The 18,916-nt window shown below is 45.4% G+C and overlaps 1 protein-coding gene across 1 annotated transcript; it reads left to right on the top strand.

Moving 5' to 3' along the window:
- The first annotated feature begins 9,027 nt into the window (after positions 1-9,027).
- LOC121839754 (putative uncharacterized protein DDB_G0290521) lies at positions 9,028-16,644 on the top strand. The gene is made up of 2 exons (XM_042299979.1): positions 9,028-9,066; positions 16,381-16,644. The coding sequence occupies exons 1-2, from the start codon at positions 9,028-9,030 to the stop codon at positions 16,642-16,644; spliced, it is 303 nt and encodes a 100-aa protein (XP_042155913.1).
- The last annotated feature ends 2,272 nt before the right edge of the window (positions 16,645-18,916 follow it).

The raw sequence follows: 18,916 nt of genomic DNA on the forward strand, positions 1-18,916 counted from the left end.
ACACTAGTTGTATTCGACGCATGTGGCAAATAAAGTTTGATTTGCTTTGATGTGATGATGGACTCAGTGGGCAGTGGGGTCAACCTCCAAACAGAAAGAGAAGTTAGGATATTAAACCCCGGGAACAGAACCAACCCAAACACATTCTGGTTAAAGAGTCTGCATCCCAAATGATTCCCTGTCCCCTTCGTAGTGCATTACTTCACCCTATTCTCCCTGGGCAACGGTAGTGCACTACATAGCAAATGGGGTGCAATTTGGGACAGCTTGCGAGAGCTGAGACGGTAAGTCAGACGCGCCATTTTCACCGTTTTTTGTATAAAATGTCAGCTAATGCAGTGTGTGCTGGCGCCAGTGGTGTGTAAGGCTGTACGGTGGTACTGTCAGTAATGTGTTTATATAATATCCTTCACATTCCATGCTAAGAGCCTCCAACTCTACCAAGTTCATTCAAGCAGGACACGCAGTCACACACACACACACACACGTAAGCACATGCACACCAATACAGAATTGTGTGCAAACACAGCCGAGAGTGCGCGTACACAGACAAAGACACAGACACAGATACAGACACACACACACACAAACGCACGCACGCACGCACACACACACACACACACACACACACACAAATACACACACACACACACACATACTTCCCCATTCTCATATACCTGTTGTGCCCCAACATTACTAAGGGGATCGCTACACACAACACTACTCCAACACTACACCTGTGTTACTGTCCTGTGTTATAGTCTTGTGTTACTGTCCTGTGTTATAGTCCTGTGTTATAGTCCTGTGTTATAGTCCTGTGATACAGTCCTGTGTTATAGTCCTGTGTTATAGTCCTGTGTTATAGTCCTGTGTTATAGTCCTGTGTTATAGTCCTGTGTTATAGTCCTGTTATAGTTATAGTCCTGTGTTATAGTCCTGTGTTATAGTCCTGTGTTATAGTCCTGTGTTATAGTCCTGTGTTATAGTCCTGTGTTATAGTCCTGTGTTATAGTCCTGTGTTATAGTCCTGTGTTATAGTCCTGTGTTATAGTCCTGTGTTATAGTCCTGTGTTATAGTCCTGTGTTATAGTCCTGTGTTATAGTCCTGTGTTATAGTCCTGTGTTATAGTCCTGTGTTACAGTCCTGTGTTATAGTCCTGTGTTATAGTCCTGTGTTATAGTCAGTCCTGTGTTATAGTCCTGTGTTATAGTCCTGTGTTATAGTCCTGTGTTATAGTCCTGTGTTACTAGTCCTGTGTTATAGACCTGTGTTATAGACCTGTGTTATAGTCCTGTGTTATAGTCCTGTGTTACAGTCCTGTGTTATAGTCCTGTGTTATAGTCCTGTGTTATAGTCCTGTGTTATAGACCTGTGTTACATACAGTCCTGTGTTATAGTCCTGTGTTATAGACCTGTGTTACAGTCCTGTGTTACAGTCCTGTGTTATAGACCTGTGTTACATAGTCCTGTGTTATAGTCCTGTGTTATAGTCCTGTGTTACATACAGTCCTGTGTTATAGATAGTCCTGTGTTATAGTCCTGTGTTATAGTCCTGTGTTATAGTCCTGTGTTATACCTGTGTTATAGTCCTGTGTTACAGTCCTGTGTTATAGTCCTGTGTTATAGTCCTGTGTTATAGTCCTGTGTTACATACAGTCCTGTGTTATAGACCTGTGTTATAGTCCTGTGTTATAGTCAGTCCTGTGTTATAGTCCTGTGTTATAGACCTGTGTTATAGTCCTACAGTCCTGTGTTATAGACCTGTGTTATAGTCCTGTGTTACATACAGTGTTATAGTCCTGTGTTATAGACCTGTGTTATAGTCCTGTGTTATAGTCCTGTGTTATAGTATAGTCCTGTGTTACAGTCCTGTGTTATAGTCCTGTGTTATAGTCCTGTGTTATAGTCCTGTGTTATAGTCCTGTGTTATAGTCCTGTGTTACATACAGTCCTGTGTTATAGTCCTGTGTTATAGTCCTGTGTTACAGTCCTGTGTTATAGTCCTGTGTTATAGACCTGTGTTATAGTCCTGTGTTACATACAGTCCTGTGTTATAGTCCTGTGTTATAGTCCTGTGTTATAGTCCTGTGTTATAGTCCTGTGTTATAGTCCTGTGTTATAGTCCTGTGTTATAGTCCTGTGTTACATACAGTCCTGTGTTATAGACCTGTGTTATAGTCCTGTGTTATAGTCCTGTGTTATAGTCCTGTGTTACAGTCCTGTGTTATAGTCCTGTGTTATAGTCCTGTGTTATAGACCTGTGTTATAGTCCTGTGTTACAGTCCTGTGTTATAGTCCTGTGTTATAGTCCTGTGTTATAGTCCTGTGTTATAGTCCTGTGTTATAGTCCTGTGTTACAGTCCTGTGTTATAGTCCTGTGTTATAGTCCTGTGTTATAGTCCTGTGTTATAGTCCTGTGTTATAGTCCTGTGTTACAGTCCTGTGTTATAGTCCTGTGTTACATACAGTCCTGTGTTATAGTCCTGTGTTATAGTGTCCTGTGTTATAGTCCTGTTATAGTCCTGTGTTATAGTCCTGTGTTATAGTCCTGTGTTATAGTCCTGTGTTATAGTCCTGTGTTATAGTCCTGTGTTATAGACCTGTGTTACATACAGTCCTGTGTTATAGACCTGTGTTATAGTCCTGTGTTATAGTCCTGTGTTATAGTCCTGTGTTACCTGTGTTATAGTCCTGTGTTATAGTCCTGTGTTATAGTCCTGTGTTATAGTCCTGTGTTATAGTCCTGTGTTAGTCCTGTGTTATAGTCCTGTGTTATAGACCTGTGTTATATAGTCCTGTGTTACAGTCCTGTGTTATAGTCCTGTGTTATAGTCCTGTGTTACAGTCCTGTGTTATAGTCCTGTGTTATAGTCCTGTGTTATAGTCCTGTGTTACATACAGTCCTGTGTTATAGTCCTGTGTTACATACAGTCCTGTGTTATAGTCCTGTGTTATAGTCCTGTGTTACATACAGTCCTGTGTTATAGTCCTGTGTTATAGTCCTGTGTTATAGTCCTGTGTTACATACAGTCCTGTGTTATAGTCCTGTGTTATAGTCCTGTGTTATAGTCCTGTGTTATAGTCCTGTGTTATAGTCCTGTGTTATAGTCCTGTGTTACAGTCCTGTGTTATAGACCTGTGTTATAGTCCTGTCCTGTTATAGACCTGTGTTACATACAGTCCTGTGTTATAGTCCTGTGTTATAGACCTGTGTTATAGTCCTGTGTTATAGTCCTGTGTTATAGACCTGTGTTACATACAGTCCTGTGTTATAGTCCTGTGTTACATACAGTCCTGTGTTACAGACCTGTGTTATTGTCCTGTGTTATAGTCCTGTGTTATAGTCCTGTGTTATAGTCCTGTGTTATAGTCCTGTGTTATAGTCCTGTGTTATAGTCCTGTGTTATAGTCCTGTGTTATACAGTCCTGTGTTATAGTCCTGTGTTATAGTCCTGTGTTATAGTCCTGTGTTATAGTCCTGTGTTATAGTCCTGTGTTATAGTCCTGTGTTATAGTCCTGTGTTATAGACCTGTGTTATAGTCCTGTGTTATAGACCTGTGTTACATACAGTCCTGTGTTATAGTCCTGTGTTATAGTCCTGTGTTATAGTCCTGTGTTATAGTCCTGTGTTATAGTCCTGTGTTACATACAGTCCTGTGTTATAGTCCTGTGTTATAGTCCTGTGTTATAGTCCTGTGTTATAGTCCTGTGTTATAGTCCTGTGTTATAGTCCTGTGTTATAGTCCTGTGTTATAGTCCTGTGTTATAGTCCTGTGTTATAGTCCTGTGTTATAGTCCTGTGTTATAGTCCTGTGTTATTGTCCTGTGTTACAGTCCTGTGTTACAGTCCTGTGTTATAGTCCTGTGTTATAGTCCTGTGTTATAGTCCTGTGTTATAGTCAGTCCTGTCCTGTTATAGTCCTGTGTTATAGTCCTGTGTTACCTGTGTTATAGTCCTGTGTTACCTCCTGTGTTATAGACCTGTGTTATAGTCCTGTGTTATAGTCCTGTGTTACCTGTGTTATACCTGTGTTAGTCCTGTGTTATAGTCCTGTGTTATAGTCCTGTGTTATAGTCATGTGTTACAGTCCTGTGTTATAGTCCTGTGTTATAGACCTGTGTCGTGGTCCTATGTTATACAGGCTGTGCTTGAGGAGAGCTCTGGGAACGGGACATCAGTCTCCAAGAGGTTTGGGTGTTGTTTTTAACCCCATCCATCATCGTCATGCCTCCTCAGACAACTGACTGTAGCGCTTAGGGCCTCTGCCTCTGATACCATTACAGCTCTGTTGTATACTTCTGGATATTACATGAGGGGGATGGGGGGAAAGGTTTGAGGGGCTAGTATGACAGAGCCATTTACTATATACTATACTGGACTTGGAAGTCCATTTATAGATATTAAATATGAGATATTAGATATTTTCATCAGAACATTAGACCTACCGGTGAAATTGGGAGAATCTGTGAAACAGTAAAAAGGAGGTATCACATACAATGTGATCACATCTGCCCATTTTTCTAGTATCCCCAGTATCTTCTCTGCGGTGGAAAGTAGCCCACAGACCCATGCAGACAAAGCCCATGTTAGGCTGCATGCCAGAGAGTTGTGGAGCAGAGCTGGATGGAGAGGGGCAGCTCTTTGTGGCGCTGCCAGTAGCCGACTCTCTCTCTCTCTGCCCATCTTGCCAATGCTCCTGCCTACGTCTTGCCAGCGCTGCTCCTCTCCTCCTCTCCTCTTTTCCTCTCCTTCTCTTCTCCTCTCCTCCAGCCACTGCTCCATCTGTTGCTTAGGAATGGAAATCTTCCCTCCTCAATGTGTCTCTATGCCACAGCAGTAGAAGCTGTGACTCCATCTTGGATCCAACTGCCTCCTGGGTGCACTGGAGCAGATGTCAGAGAGGCCCACAGAACAAGGAAACAACGGCACAGTCACTGTCTCAGGATAATCCGCTGTGGAAATTACCTTTAACTGAAAATTGTTTATTTTTCCAGAGTCTGATAAATAAATATTTTTCAATAAAGCGATTTCCCCCCCGAGAGACAGCCTTTATGGCGATAAATAAAATAGGAACGTGACAATGGTACTGTCTGAGGCCTCTCTGAAGGGGGAATCAGCAGCGAAGTCAAAAGGCATTGAGCTTCACTGGGAGCCATTGTCTGCGTTGACACCCTAATCCTTGCCACAGCCATGCAGGTGTTGTGCACCATTCAGGTGCTTTGAGGCAGCTTTCAGCACGGCGTGATTGCTCCTCTGTATCCCCACTGATGTCTCTACAAGGAAACAGTGGATCAGTGTTTCACTGTTTCAGCGGCCCGCTGTCACCTGTCACACAGCCGCCGAGAGAGCCACATTTACAGCACAAAGATCCCCTTAGACTGCCATTGTGACGGCTTTGTGCCGGAGCCCCTTTCTCATCAGCGCCATAATGATCTGCGATTAAGTCCTTTACAGGTGTCAGAATGGTGGGTGTCAGTCGAACAGTCGAGCGGGGGGCACAGGTAAGCCCCACAAGCCACAAAGATGAGCAGGGGTGGAGATGTGGGGGTGGAGATGTGGGGGTGGAGGAAGTCAAGTATTTCTGATTTGTGTTTATCGCAATGCAAGAGGTGTCAACCTCAAAGAGACAGGAAAGGAATGAGAGGGAGAAAGAGAGGCATATGGAAAATATATGTCTGTTTATTCTATTATTCCCACTGCGTCTTATTGTCACCTTGACACGCTTAGAATTCATGTGAGACGAAGGGGTCGGGGTTTGTTTTTTGGGGAGCTTACAAAACGCAATCTGTTTACCTTTTCCCCAAAGCGTGGGGTTGAATACCTGTGTCTGCTCTAAGACGTGGCTTATTCAATTTGATGAGTAAAAAGTGTCTTAACGCTTTATCTGGTCTTTGTGTCGGCCCGTCGGTATCTGCTCCCAGCCAGGCAGACGCTCTCCTCCTCAGGAAGCCAACAGCGGAGAGACAGATAAACTGCGACGCCATGTTTTCCTCCCTTCCCTCCCCCCTTTCTCTCTCTCCCTTCTTTTTAGGATATGCAGTCATACACCCATAGCCTTTGATAATTGTGTAGTCACTCAACAATCCCAAATGAAACCTCTGAGTCTGTCACATCCCCGGTAGGAGTGACAAGAGGGAAACATGTTTCACATTGCTGATCTCTGTGTTGCTGTTTTCTCTCTTTTTGGTGGATTTGGGGGAATGATGGATAGGAAGTTTGATCAGTTTGATCTGACGGTTTTCTTCTGCATATTTTGATTAAACAGAAACATGTAGAAGAATGTAGTCAGACATGTTTTATCAGTAGCGATGGACACATGGAGCTGGGGCCCATCTCTCTGACTTTGCAGCACAGGGACATTATTGCCTACTGGGAAACAGTAACTACATGCAAAGAAAAGTATTTCTCCTTGTTGACCATATTGAATAAGTAGCCTATGACGTAATCTGTAGTTTCTTTCCATTTCTTATTGATACCGTACCTGCTTTTTACATTTCTTATCTTATACCACTTTCATGCAGGTTTTGTAGTTTCATTTCAGAGTGTGTATGGGAATTCTGTGTCTCTCTGGCATTAGGCTTTTTCCAGTTATAGTTGTGAGATGTTTGGGATTTATCTTTCATAATAAGACGGTTCCTCTGGGTTAGATACTGTGGTTTGGATTCCTCTACTTTCCTTCAGAAGAACTGCATGTTAGATGGACCAAAGGAGGATCAGAATCCTAAGTCATTGTTATTCAAAGCTACATCCAAGGGCATTGAGACGCAGAGACAAAGTTAGCCAGAGAGAGATCTCTGTGCTGTGTCAGCACTGAGCTTAAACGACTGCAAAGATTAATCAAGGGGGAAACACACAGGCGTGCAGGCAAACACACACACACAAACAACACACCAGCTCTTGTGAACCCCCCCCACACACACACACACACACACACAGCTCACGTACCCCACAGTTGAATATCTCTAGCTTCCCAGCAGTTCAAAGTGTGGTTGGTTTGAAACAGATTAAAAACTGTCTATGAAGTGATGTATTGCAGTTGTCATAGCGAGGGAGGCAGAGATCTTTTTTTGAATAAAAAATCCCTTCTTTCTTCCCACCGCTATCAACATGAGATGGAAAACTCACTAATCCTGCCGTGGTCGCGTTCGCATCGGTGGCAAATAAACAAAAGCACACCATTTTTCATCTCTGGCTGCTCTATTAGACAGGGATGGGAGGAGAAATGGGGAGGAAGAGAGAGAGAGGGGCACAGAGACAGACCTGGTGGTGTCAGAGATATGCCAGGTGATGTTTGGCCTTGGATAATGAACACTACTGTGATGTGTTCCTTTTATCAATTCATCCTGTCTGTCTGTCTGTCTGTCTGTCTGTCTGTCTGTCTGTCTGTCTGTCTGTCTGTCTGTCTGTCTGTCTGTCTGTCTGTCTGTCTCTCTGTCTCTCTGTCTCTCTGTCTCTTTGTCTCTTTGTCTCTTTGTCCCTGTCTCTCTGTCTCTCTGTCTCTCTGTCTCTCTGTCTCTCTGTCTCTTTGTCTCTTTGTCTCTTTGTCTCTTTGTCCCTGTCTCTCTGTCTCTCTGTCTCTCTGTCTGCAGTCATGGGGTTGGAGATGCTAAATTGTCCTCTGAATATGAAGAAAACCATGTTATTTTATTGTACTTAGATCATGTTTCATACAAGGAGGACTAGTGAGGAGAGTTATACGTACAGTATATGAAGTGAAGTTGAACATTTCTCTGAATCCCTCTTCAATCTGAGGCCCGTAGCTACAGCGTGTCATCCAGGCCTGCCCCCAGTCACAATGATGTTGATGCTCTGTGTAGCAATAGGTACAGCATGTCTTGTGGGGTTTTGGTGTGCATAAAAGTTTGTGCTTTACTGATGACCATCCTCAGAAATACCTCAGGGGACAATGAGTCAAATTGACCACCCTTGTCACTCATTTCTCTGTGGTAACCTGCTCCTCTAGCTTTGTTTTTTCCCCCAAATAACATCCCCTCTCACATCATAATCATCATCTGCAAGCACGACGTGGCCGTGTCGACAAACAGCTCGGAGAAACGATTTCACATCTGACGCTATCAGGCGGCTCTTCCGCACACGTTGAAAACAATTTGGCGATTAGCTGTGGGTAAACGTGTGACCCTTCCTCTTTCTTCCCCCTGACCCGTGTGAAATGAGATTAGCCATTGAAGGCGGGCAGCAGTGACAATCAGAGCATCAGATCAATACTACTGCTTATCTCTCTGTTTCCTCTTCTCTGCTTTACACTCAAATACAGTAATGCACCTGGAGCAGAGACCCCGTGTGTCCTGATTCGATTAGACATGTTACTGTACACACACACACACACACACACACACACACACACACACACACACACACACACACACACACACACACACACACACACACACACACAGACGCAGCTACACCTCTCCTCCTTCTGCCTTTTGGAGTAGAGAGGATGAAGACAACTAACTGTCTTTTGTATTTGGTTCTCTGATTGTCGTGGAGTACTGGATGTTTATTGGAGAACCGTCACTTTTCTGTAATATTAAACTGTCTTTGCTATTTTCTGGCGTGTGGGTATCTTCGTTTGAGCACTCTCTCTCCCTCTCTACCTCCTTCCCCGTCTCTCACTGTAGTAATTATGGATTTTATAAATGATGCTGCTGTCCCTGTCAGTGAGTGGCTGGGGAGCAGGCCCTCCTGTCCAGATGATTTGGGATCCAGTGAGGGGGCTGAGCCGTCCGCTCTCTCTACCCGGTAAATAATTATAATTCCCCTGCTCACCACCGTGGCTGGACACTTCCATAATTACATTGTCAGAGGGCTGGATGATTAGGGAGAGGCTGTGAAGAACGACATTAGGCTAACTGCACTGTGTCTGCATGCAGAGCAGATGACCCCCATCTAACTCTGTCTCCTTTTAATGTGATAGACTAAGCAGGCTGGCGGCGCTGTGATGATGATGATGGTGTTGATGCTTATAGTGGATATGTTACTCGGGGGGTGGATGTCGTGTTGATGATGATGATGATGATGCTGGTGTTGATCTGCTTCAGCGTGAGGTGCACTTGTGGTTGTTGCTTTCTCAAGTTAGCTCTAGTCAATATTAAAATAATCTGGTCAGGTTCGTTTTAGCTAGTTGACTTAAGTCAGGTTTACTCTGCCGTAGACCAACCTGCCTCCTGACCTCGTAGCTGCATGGCTGCAGATGAGTCCTGCCAACCCACTGCAGATAATAGACATTTACTGGAGGAATACAAATCCCCACACAAACAGACAGCCTGTGTTTTTCCTCCTGTTTATAGAGCTGTACTACTGATAAGTAATTATCCAAAGGCAGGTTGGGATTCACCACTGAGAAAAAAAATCAATTTGTATGATATGTTTGCCATGCATAAACCTTTAAAGCATGCATTGCAGACTTGAATTCCCCAGTCTAATAATTCAATTAGTGTTTATGTGTGTGTGTGAGTGTGTGTGAGTGTGTGTGAGAAAGAGAGAGAGAGTGAAAGAGTGCTTGTGTGTGTGTATGTGTGCGTGCGCGCGTGTGTGTGTGCGTGGGTGCGTGCGTGCGTGCGCGTGTGTGTGTGCGTGTATGTGGAATCCATTCGGTGTCTTGTATCAGAGGATTTCACTGATCTGCTTCCTCCTGCTGCTTTTCTGAATACTAACAATCTCATAACTAACATTTACTCTCCTCACTTTGGATTCAGACGCTAAAAAGATATTAGGATTGTAGATTATAATATTAACATGCCTTCTGGTTGGACAATCTTTTCCAGAAAGCACACACTCAATGTTAGCATGGATGGAGTGAAGGATGGTATGGGGAGATTGCTGAAAATCATTTTAAGGTATGCATGAAAATCAAATAGCAGATAATTGAAAGGATTAGATATCTCGATGCAGGGCAGATAAAATGATACTGTTAATTCTGTTTGGACTCAACAGCAACTAGTTCATAAATCATTTTCTCCTCTGCAAATCAAATGTGTCACAAAAACACTGACCAGAGCCTGATTCCAAACCCATCCCTCCGACCTCACCCTTCCTACTCCCTCTCACAGACCAGTCCAGAATAGTAAACGCTCCACCGAAGCCTCTGTTATGTTTAAAGTTTCCCTCATGCTTCAACATCTAACCATGCAGTTCTAACCAAGTAAAATAAGCTACAGAAAGGCCATGAGAAAAGGTTTGATTTATAGGTTTGGAACGTGGCCGAGGGAGGGCTGAGTGCTTGAGTAGTCATGTAAGGTCTAGATCTCACCAGTGGACTAGTTTCCCCGTAGTGACCCCCAGGTAAAGGCAATAGGGTGGGGCTACATGGCTTACGTGACTGAAGAGCAGGGAGGAATGTCAGGTATGGCTGGGAGGGAGCTTCTGCATGCTCAACAGCTGTACAACATGTAGAGCCTAGTGAGAGGGAGGATGGGAAGAAGGGCATGCTGTGGATGTGTGAACATGTGCATGTATGCGTCAATGCGTGTGTGTGCGTTTCTGTGTGTGTGTGACTACATGTGAAATACATTGGTGTGTGTTTAATTATATATACATATTTAAAGTTAGCCGGTGACGTGTCCTTTGGCTCTTAATTTCCCTCGGTAGTGAGATGAGAAGCACGCACCATGGGAACACTGTCACTCCTGACATGTCTTTGTCACATGGTGTGTCTGAACACATAACTATCCCACCTCCATGAGCACCTAATGCTGGGAGGGACGGGGAGGGTGGAGGTGAGACAGTATATCCTGCAAACTGTCAAACACTTCAGTCACTCAGTTAGGCATGAAGGTCATGATATTCTCAGACACCTCAAGCAATCAGTTCCTGACATGTGACATTAAAGGGAAGACGTAAGGTTTGATATCCTAAGCATGCTATTCTGTTTGATGAAATTGGAATAGTGTTTGTCTGAATTCCAAATGACTCAAATTACTTTCAAGTATTTTGGTAAAACTAAATCCCCTGCTATCACTGTGTAGACCTGACCTGAGAGGGTAAGAGCAAAAGATAGAGGGAAAGAGAGAGGGAAAGAGAGAGGGAAAGAGAGAGGGAAAGAGAGCAAGGTATCTAGAGAGGGTGTCAGAATCCAGCAGACGACGGCGAGGAGCAGTAAAATAAACAAACAGATTGGAAGCTTTGAGGATATTCTATCTGAAGCTCAGTGGTGCTGAGTATAAATACAGCAGCCTGTAAAGCCGTGTAAATAGGCCTGTGTTTACCTGTCTGCACGGCCCAAATTAATCACCCAGACTCACTGCCCGCCATGCCGCGGGCCGCCAGGGGAGGACAAGGAGACGAGGAGGAGGAGGGAGACTGTAAAAACGGCTAAAAGCTACTGGTTGGCACCATTTTGTTTTGGTTAGGATACAGCCTGAGTGATTAGGTCCCTCTACCGCGGTGAAGGGCCTGGCAGGAGGGATGGAGGATACTGGTTATGGTGGAGGGCTGTTGTGGGGGAGTGGAGGTATGTGTGTGTGTGTGTGTGTGTGTGTGTGTGTGTGTGTGTGTGTGTGTGTGTGTGTGTGTGTGTGTGAAAGTAGGGCCCGTGAGCCTGTTCTCTCTCACTTACTTAGCACTCTCATGTCAGCATTGTACCACACCTCAGCTGATAGAATAAGTAAAGATAGAGTGATCTGTAGAGAATGGGGAAGGTCGTGAGGGTTACGCTGTCTCTTCTGTGTTTCCATTATGCGATTTGGTGTGGTGATGCCTTCACATTGACATCATTTGAATTCCGCTGCATGCAGATCGGGCTCGCTGGGGCTTTCAAGTGTAGAAAGGAGCTGTGTTTGGATTAGCTGTCCAACGTTACCACTCCGTACAGGGAAGACTCTAAACGAACCTCATTATCATATGATTTCACATACCTGGCCCGATTAATGTCTCTGGGGTTTTTCACCCTTTTTTCAGAGGGGGGTGGGGGGGGTAAAATGGTTTAATTTAATATATGCTTGGCTTTTAATCATAAGCCGTGCGTTGCATTTTAAGGCTATGCAGGATGATATTAGAGGCTACGTGGATCATAGGCCGCGGTTCTTTGATTTGCCAAATTCCAATTTCTCAGGACGTTTTATGCGTTAGCGTACTTTAGCGGGGAACGACAGCGGCTCGCGGAGGAAGTCATCTAGGCCCACCCTTGAGAAGGAGGGAGAGATAGACGCTGGGAGAATAAATGCTGATCTCTCTGTCACTCATTATCTACGGGTGGGATACATTCCTCTGCTCTCTCTCTCTCTCTCTCTCTCTCTCTCTCTCTCTCTCTCTCTCTCTCTCCTCTCTCTCTCTACCTCTCTCTCTCTCTCTACCTCTCTCTCTCTACCTCTCTCTCTCTCTACCTCTCTCTCTCTACCTCTCTCTCTACTCTCTCTCTCTCTCTCTACCTCTCTCTCTCTACCTCTCTCTCTCTCTCTCTCTCTCTCTCTCTCTCTCTCTCTCTCTCTCTCTCTCTCTCTCTCTCTCTCTCTCACATATCTGGAGACAGACAGCGATCTAAGGTTCTTGCCTTTCACTTGTTACTTTACATCTTTGGCTGCTGATTCTTCTGTTTTGTTTGCAATGGCACACCTGACTTACCGACTGAAATGGTTAGCCATGCTTCTACGATGTCCTAGCTGAAGCTAGTACTGAGCTAGAAGTTTCTCCATTGCAAACTTTGCAGATTTTGTCATTCTTATATGCAACACAATTCTTAGTGAACATTCTTAACAAGAAGTCTGAAGAGAGTTATTAACGCAATGTCTCTTCTTAAACTCCCTCGTGACATGTCTGTCTCGGACTAATTCCTTCCTAGTCTAAACCACGACAACCTCGATCTACAAAGTCAACCTCTCACACCTCTTTTCTCTCGCTCACTCTATCTCTCCACTTTCAGAATTCGAGGGGCCAAAGGTTTTCCTCCTTTAACCACAGTGTGAAATGCATCCTGTCACCATAAGAGACGGGTGAGAGGAAAGTGGCTTACAGGGAAGGCATCAGCACAGATGAGGTGTCTGGAAGAGGAGAGGGAGAAAAAGAGAAAGCCTCTCACTTCATTGTGTCTCAATAACTTTTTAAAAGGAAAACTAATCCATTCTGCTCTTTAATTGCATGCCACGTCTCTCGATGTGTCTTTCCCTCCTCGGCACAATGCGGAAGAGGCACTTTTTAAACACCCTTTCCGAGATTCCCATTTCAAACGCTGTAATGAGTTTTTAAAGAACATAATGGTACTATATTATATTGAAGAGAGAGCGAGGGAGAGAAAACAATTGCCCTGCTAAAAAAAAGTTGGGTTTGTCTTTTCTGGCATCTGGGTTGGAATGTAAAGGAAATGTGTGTGAAGAACGGGGGAAGGATTGGATGTGAGAAGTGCTGTGGAACGAGAGGCAAGAGAGGGGAGAGACAGAGGCTGGAGGATTAAGGTCTAAATTCTCCTGCTCCTTCTTTCATTGAGAGTCGGCAATCCAACAGATTTGATTGGGACTTTTAATTAAACATCAGTAATTATGGCCTGGAAATCTAAAGCGCCAGGAAAAGAAAGAATTAAAGTGTGTTTCGTCTGGCTAATTATGGGGGACTTGTCCTGACATGTGTGTACGTGGAGTAAGCCCCTCATTCTGTAAGTGACGGGGGACCCCGGGTCTGAGATACAATGTAATTAAGCCGAACAGGTTTGAAAAGAAAAGAGAGGGAGAAGTTATTTAGAAAATGAGAAAATCACAAGTAACAGAGATGAAGATGATGGGTCTTTTTCATTGCCTCAAATACCCCTGACTGAAGCAGTCCCTTATTCTCCACCTATCAGATTTGAGACATTCCACTCTGCATAAAACATTTCACATTCATCCTTCTCCACTCCTCTATCTGCATGAGAACAGTAGTTTGCATAGATAATTGGTTAGATTTTTTTTCTTCTGTCCAGTTCATCTTTAGAATCCAATTTAGTTTCAAGTGCTGACATGCGCTAGTTTATAGTTTCCTGTTTTTTACCATTACCTTACATTAGCTTCACCAGGTTTAGTGGAGGAAAAGCCAATAGAGGATTCATTTTAGTGCGTAAAGAAGAGCAATGAATTGGGCTCAGGACTCAATCTGTGGGCCGGTGGTGATGGTGGATGGTGGAGAGTTAGCGGTTGGCAGTGTGGTGATTAGGCCGTCTTAGTAGGAGGAAGTCATATGTGCTATTTCTCTGATAGGCTGGGAATCTGGATTTCCTGCTCCAGTGCGCTCGCCCAGCTAAACCCATCCAACCAAGGAGAGTAGGCAAAGTGGGGAAGGAAGGTGATTTCTCCCCCTTTGCGTGAGACACACACACACACATACACACAGACACACACACATTTGTGCACATGTGCACACGAACCCCATGATACGCAGCACCAGTACCATACCTCGTTCATACATAGTCTATCCCCGGAAATGATAAAAATCCATCATTACTGTAATCAGTCATTCATATTGCAATAATTCAGAGATTATTACATCATTTGTATATTAGGTTGCCATCAACCGTTAGTGGAAGAGCTTTTGGTTTCCCAACAGCTTGGGGTCATACAGACACTAGTCATCTCTCTCTCTCCCTCTTTCTCTGTCTCTTTCTCTCCTTGTCAGACATGTCTGTCTGTCTGTCTGTCTGTCTGTCTGTCTGTCTGTCTGTCTGTCTGTCTGTCTGTCTGTCTGTCTGTCTGTCTGTCTGTCTGTCTGTCTGTCTGTCTGTCTGTCTCTGTCTGTCTGTCTGTCTGTCTGTCTGTCTGTCTGTCTGTCTGTCTGTCTGTCTGTCTGTCTGTCTGTCTGTCTGTCTGTCTGTCTGTCTGTCTGTCATCGGAGCCTGCCCACCGAAGAAGCTGCAGCCCCTGCTCCATTTAGCGGGTACACAATTACACCAATTGTGCGACCAGACAAATGGCATGTAGGACAGTCAGGGATGGTGAAGGGTGGGGGGTAACGCAATCCCCCAATGCCCTCCTTTCCCCCCGGTCCCCCTCTCCCTCGCTCCCTTCTCTCATCTCGACCTGTCCATCTCAGTCTGGGGAACAGTGGGTGAGCTGTGTGACTCTGTGGAGCGAAGGCTCTTCCCAACAATTACCTTCAATTACGGCTCAGTGCAGTGTGGCCTAGTGAAAGGCTGGGCCATTAGGAGGTTCTCTGCTATATTCTCTCTCTCTCTCTCACTCTCTCTCTCTCTCTCTCTCTCTCTCTCTCTCTCTCTCTACCCCTGCTCAGACCCCTCTCTACCCCTGCTCAGGCCTGGAGTCAGGCCAGACTCCATGTGAAAATGACCCATAAAGCCCCTCTCTCACTTTACACGCCCCACAGCTCACCTTACATGAGCCTGCGTCCTCTCTTCATCCCCTCCTCCAGACAGACAGAGTACCTCACCAGCAACCCGCTTTAATTCACCTCTTTCCTTCCCTTCATTTCTCTCTCTCTCGGTTTCTCTCTCTCTCACTTTCTCTCTTTCTCAGTTGCTCGCTTGCTCTCTTTATCACTTTCTCTTTCTCTCTCTCCCCCTCCGTTCTCCATCGGTGTCTTTTACCTCATTTAGAAAGATGGTTCCTCTGTGGGGAGCTAAACCTGTTTGTTGTATAGAGGAGAGGAGGAGCGGTAGAGAAAGAGAAATAGGAAGAGAGAGAGAGAGAGAGACAGAGGGAGAGAGGTAAAGAGAAAGAGAGAGTGAGAATGTCCCCATTGGTCTACATATGCTGTAGTGAAAATAAGAAAACACTGTTATTTTCAATGTATGATGTAACAGGTTGGCTTCATTTTAAATAATGTTCAAAATAAACCCAGTATATTCACTTTGTTTGGTCTCCTTATTACAAGATGCATCTTTTTTGTTGCTCTGAGGGGCTGGGATTTCCCAGAAGGGATTTTTGGACCATTTCTGGCTGCCCACCTTCCCCAGGTGACTTCAGCTCTCTATTGCTGTAAACATCATCATCATCATCATCATCATCACACATCATGTACAGTGTGTGCTAACACACCTAGCCTATGTGCAGTATGTGCTAACACACCTAGCCTTTGTACAGTGTGTGCTAACACACCTAGCCTACTGTACAGTCCCATCTCAGGTAGTGTATATCTGTTATGAAGCTAATTACTTGAGCATTTGTTCTAAACCAACCATGCTATACATGCTGCTTAGAGGTAGGTAGCTACATTTGCATTTGTACTGTTCTGACCAGACAGCAACACAGCCGTCCTCCCCAATGGTAAGAACAATACAGCCCCTCTAATCCCCAGTCTGAGCCCTGGCTCCAGCCCTAGGTCCAGCCCCATCCCTAGCCCCAGCCCTAGCCCCAGTCCTAGCTCCAGCCCTAGCTCCAACCCTAAGTCCAGCCCTAGGTCCAGCCCTAGATCCAGCCCCAGCCATAGCCCCAGCCCTAGCACCAGCCCAAGAAGAGCCCTAGCCCCAGCTCCAGCCCTAGCTCCAGCCCTAGCACCAGCCCTAGCTCCAGCCCTAGCCCCAGCCCTAGCCCCAGCCCAAGCACCAGCCCTAGCTCCAGCCCTAGCCCCATCTCCAGCCCTAGCACCAGCCCTAGCTCCATCCCCAGCCCTAGCCCCAGCCCCAGCCCTAGCATGAGCCCTAGCTCCAGCCCTAGCCCCAGCTCCAGCCAAAGCCCCAGCCCTAGCTCCAGCCCTAGCCCCTAGCACCAGCCCTAACACCAACCCTAGCCCCAGCCCTAGCACCAGCCCTAGCTCCAGCTCTAGCTCCAGCTGTGAGTCATTAGTCTGTGTCGGAGACAGAGGTCCAGATCTGAACAGTGAAGCATGGTTCTCTGTTACAAAGGGCTGACCACAGCCCTGCTGCTGTCCCACCATAGTCCCATTGCCCCTCCGCCTGCAGACCCAGGAAACCCCTCCAGGGCTCCCTAACCCTGCCTGCCCGGATCCAAACCTGGCCCTGGCCAACGCCATCGCTGCCTGCCGCTTGTCCCTCTCTCTTTCAAGGCCAGCCAAGAGCCTCTCCTCTTCTGTCTCTGAGCCGAGAGGCTCCCCTGCCACCTGGCGCAGCATCCCAGCTCACTGCCGTGTGTGTATGTGTGTGTGTGTGTGTGTGTGTATGTGTGTGTCACCATGTACATTTGGCTCTATGTGTTTCAGTATATGCCTGTTGTTTTGTTTGACTATGTGTATGTGAGAGAATTGTGTGTATATATTCTTGTCTCGGTTCATGTTTGTATGTGTGTGTGTGTGTGTGTGTGTGTGTGTGTGTGTGTGTGTGTGTGTGTGTGTGTGTGTGTGTGTGTGTGTGTGTGTGTGTGTAATTTCCCTCATCCAGTCCAACACCCAGGGCCATTCTATAACATGTCAGGCCTTTTGGAAGCGCTCCCCTGTGTGACAACACGGTTTGTTTTCAGCAAACCAGCACAGATTACCTCTCAGCCAAGGATGGCCAACCAGACACTTTCCCTGGATCAATCCCCCAATCTCACTCCAACCCTCACTCTTCCCTCCTCCCTTCAATCTCCCCCCAAAACCAGTAGCAAATACAGAACCAGAGCTGAGGAACGGTGGGATACTCCAGATGCCTGGAATCGTACCGTGTGACGTGTCTTAATTAGTTGTCTTCTAGTGGATGGAGAAAGTGAAACATCTGCAGAGAGAGGGAGGAGAAGGAGAGAGAGAGTGAGAGAGAGTGAGAGAGATGAGAGGGAGAAATGGTGTTGTTTAGATATATCCAAATATTTTTGCTGCCCTCAAAATATCCACGGAGCAATTCATTTTTGTCCTCTGTAAAGGACATTAGTTTGCCACCGTGTTAGGTCCATTCTGTTTGTCAATGTGTTAGGTCCATTCTGTTTGTCAATGTGTTAGGTCCATTCTGTTTGTCAATGTGTTAGGTCCATTCTGTTTGTCAATGTGTTAGGTCCATTCTGTTTGTCAATGTGTTAGGTCCATTCTGTTTGTCAATGTGTTAGGTCCATTCTGTTTGTCAATGTGTTAGGTCCATTCTGTTTGCCACCGTGTTAGGTCCATTCTGTTTGCCACCGTGTTAGGTCCATTCTGTTTGTCAATGTGTTAGGTCCATTCTGTTTGTCAATATGTTAGGTCCATTCTGTTTGTCAATGTGTTAGGTCCATTCTGTTTGTCAATGTGTTAGGTCCATTCTGTTTGTCAATGTGTTAGGTCCATTCTGTTTGCCACCGTGTTAGGTCCATTCTGTTTGCCACCGTGTTAGATCCATTCTGTTTGTCAATGTGTTAGGTCCATTCTGTTTGCCACCGTGTTAGGTCCATTCTGTTTGCCACCGTGTTAGGTCCATTCTGTTTGTCAATGTGTTAGGTCCATTCTGTTTGCCACCGTGTTAGGTCCATTCTGTTTGTCAATGTGTTAGGTCCATTCTGTTTGCCACCGTGTTAGGTCCATTCTGTTTGCCACCGTGTTAGGTCCATTCTGTTTGTCAATGTGTTAGGTCCATTCTGTTTGCCACCGTGTTAGGTCCATTCTGTTTGCCACCGTGTTAGGTCCATTCTGTTTGCCACCGTGTTAGGTCCATTCTGTTTGCCACCGTGTTAGGTCCATTCTGTTTGTCAATGTGTTAGGTCCATTCTGTTTGTCAATGTGTTAGGTCCATTCTGTTTGCCACCGTGTTAGGTCCATTCTGTTTGCCACCGTGTTAGGTCCATTCTGTTTGTCAATGTGTTAGGTCCATTCTGTTTGCCACCGTGTTAGGTCCATTTTGTTTGCCACCGTGTTAGGTCCATTCTGTTTGCCACCATGTTAGGTCCATTCTGTTTGCCACCGTGTTAGGTCCATTCTGTTTGCCACCGTGTTAGGTCCATTCTGTTTGTCAATGTGTTAGGTCCATTCTTTTTGCCACCGTGTTAGGTCCATTCTGTTTGCCACCATGTTAGGTCCATTCTGTTTGTCAATGTGTTAGGTCCATTCTGGTTGCCACCGTGTTAGGTCCATTCTGTTT

The sequence above is a fragment of the Oncorhynchus tshawytscha genome, linkage group LG17 (assembly GCF_018296145.1).
Source record: "Oncorhynchus tshawytscha isolate Ot180627B linkage group LG17, Otsh_v2.0, whole genome shotgun sequence".
NCBI lineage: Eukaryota > Metazoa > Chordata > Actinopteri > Salmoniformes > Salmonidae > Oncorhynchus > Oncorhynchus tshawytscha.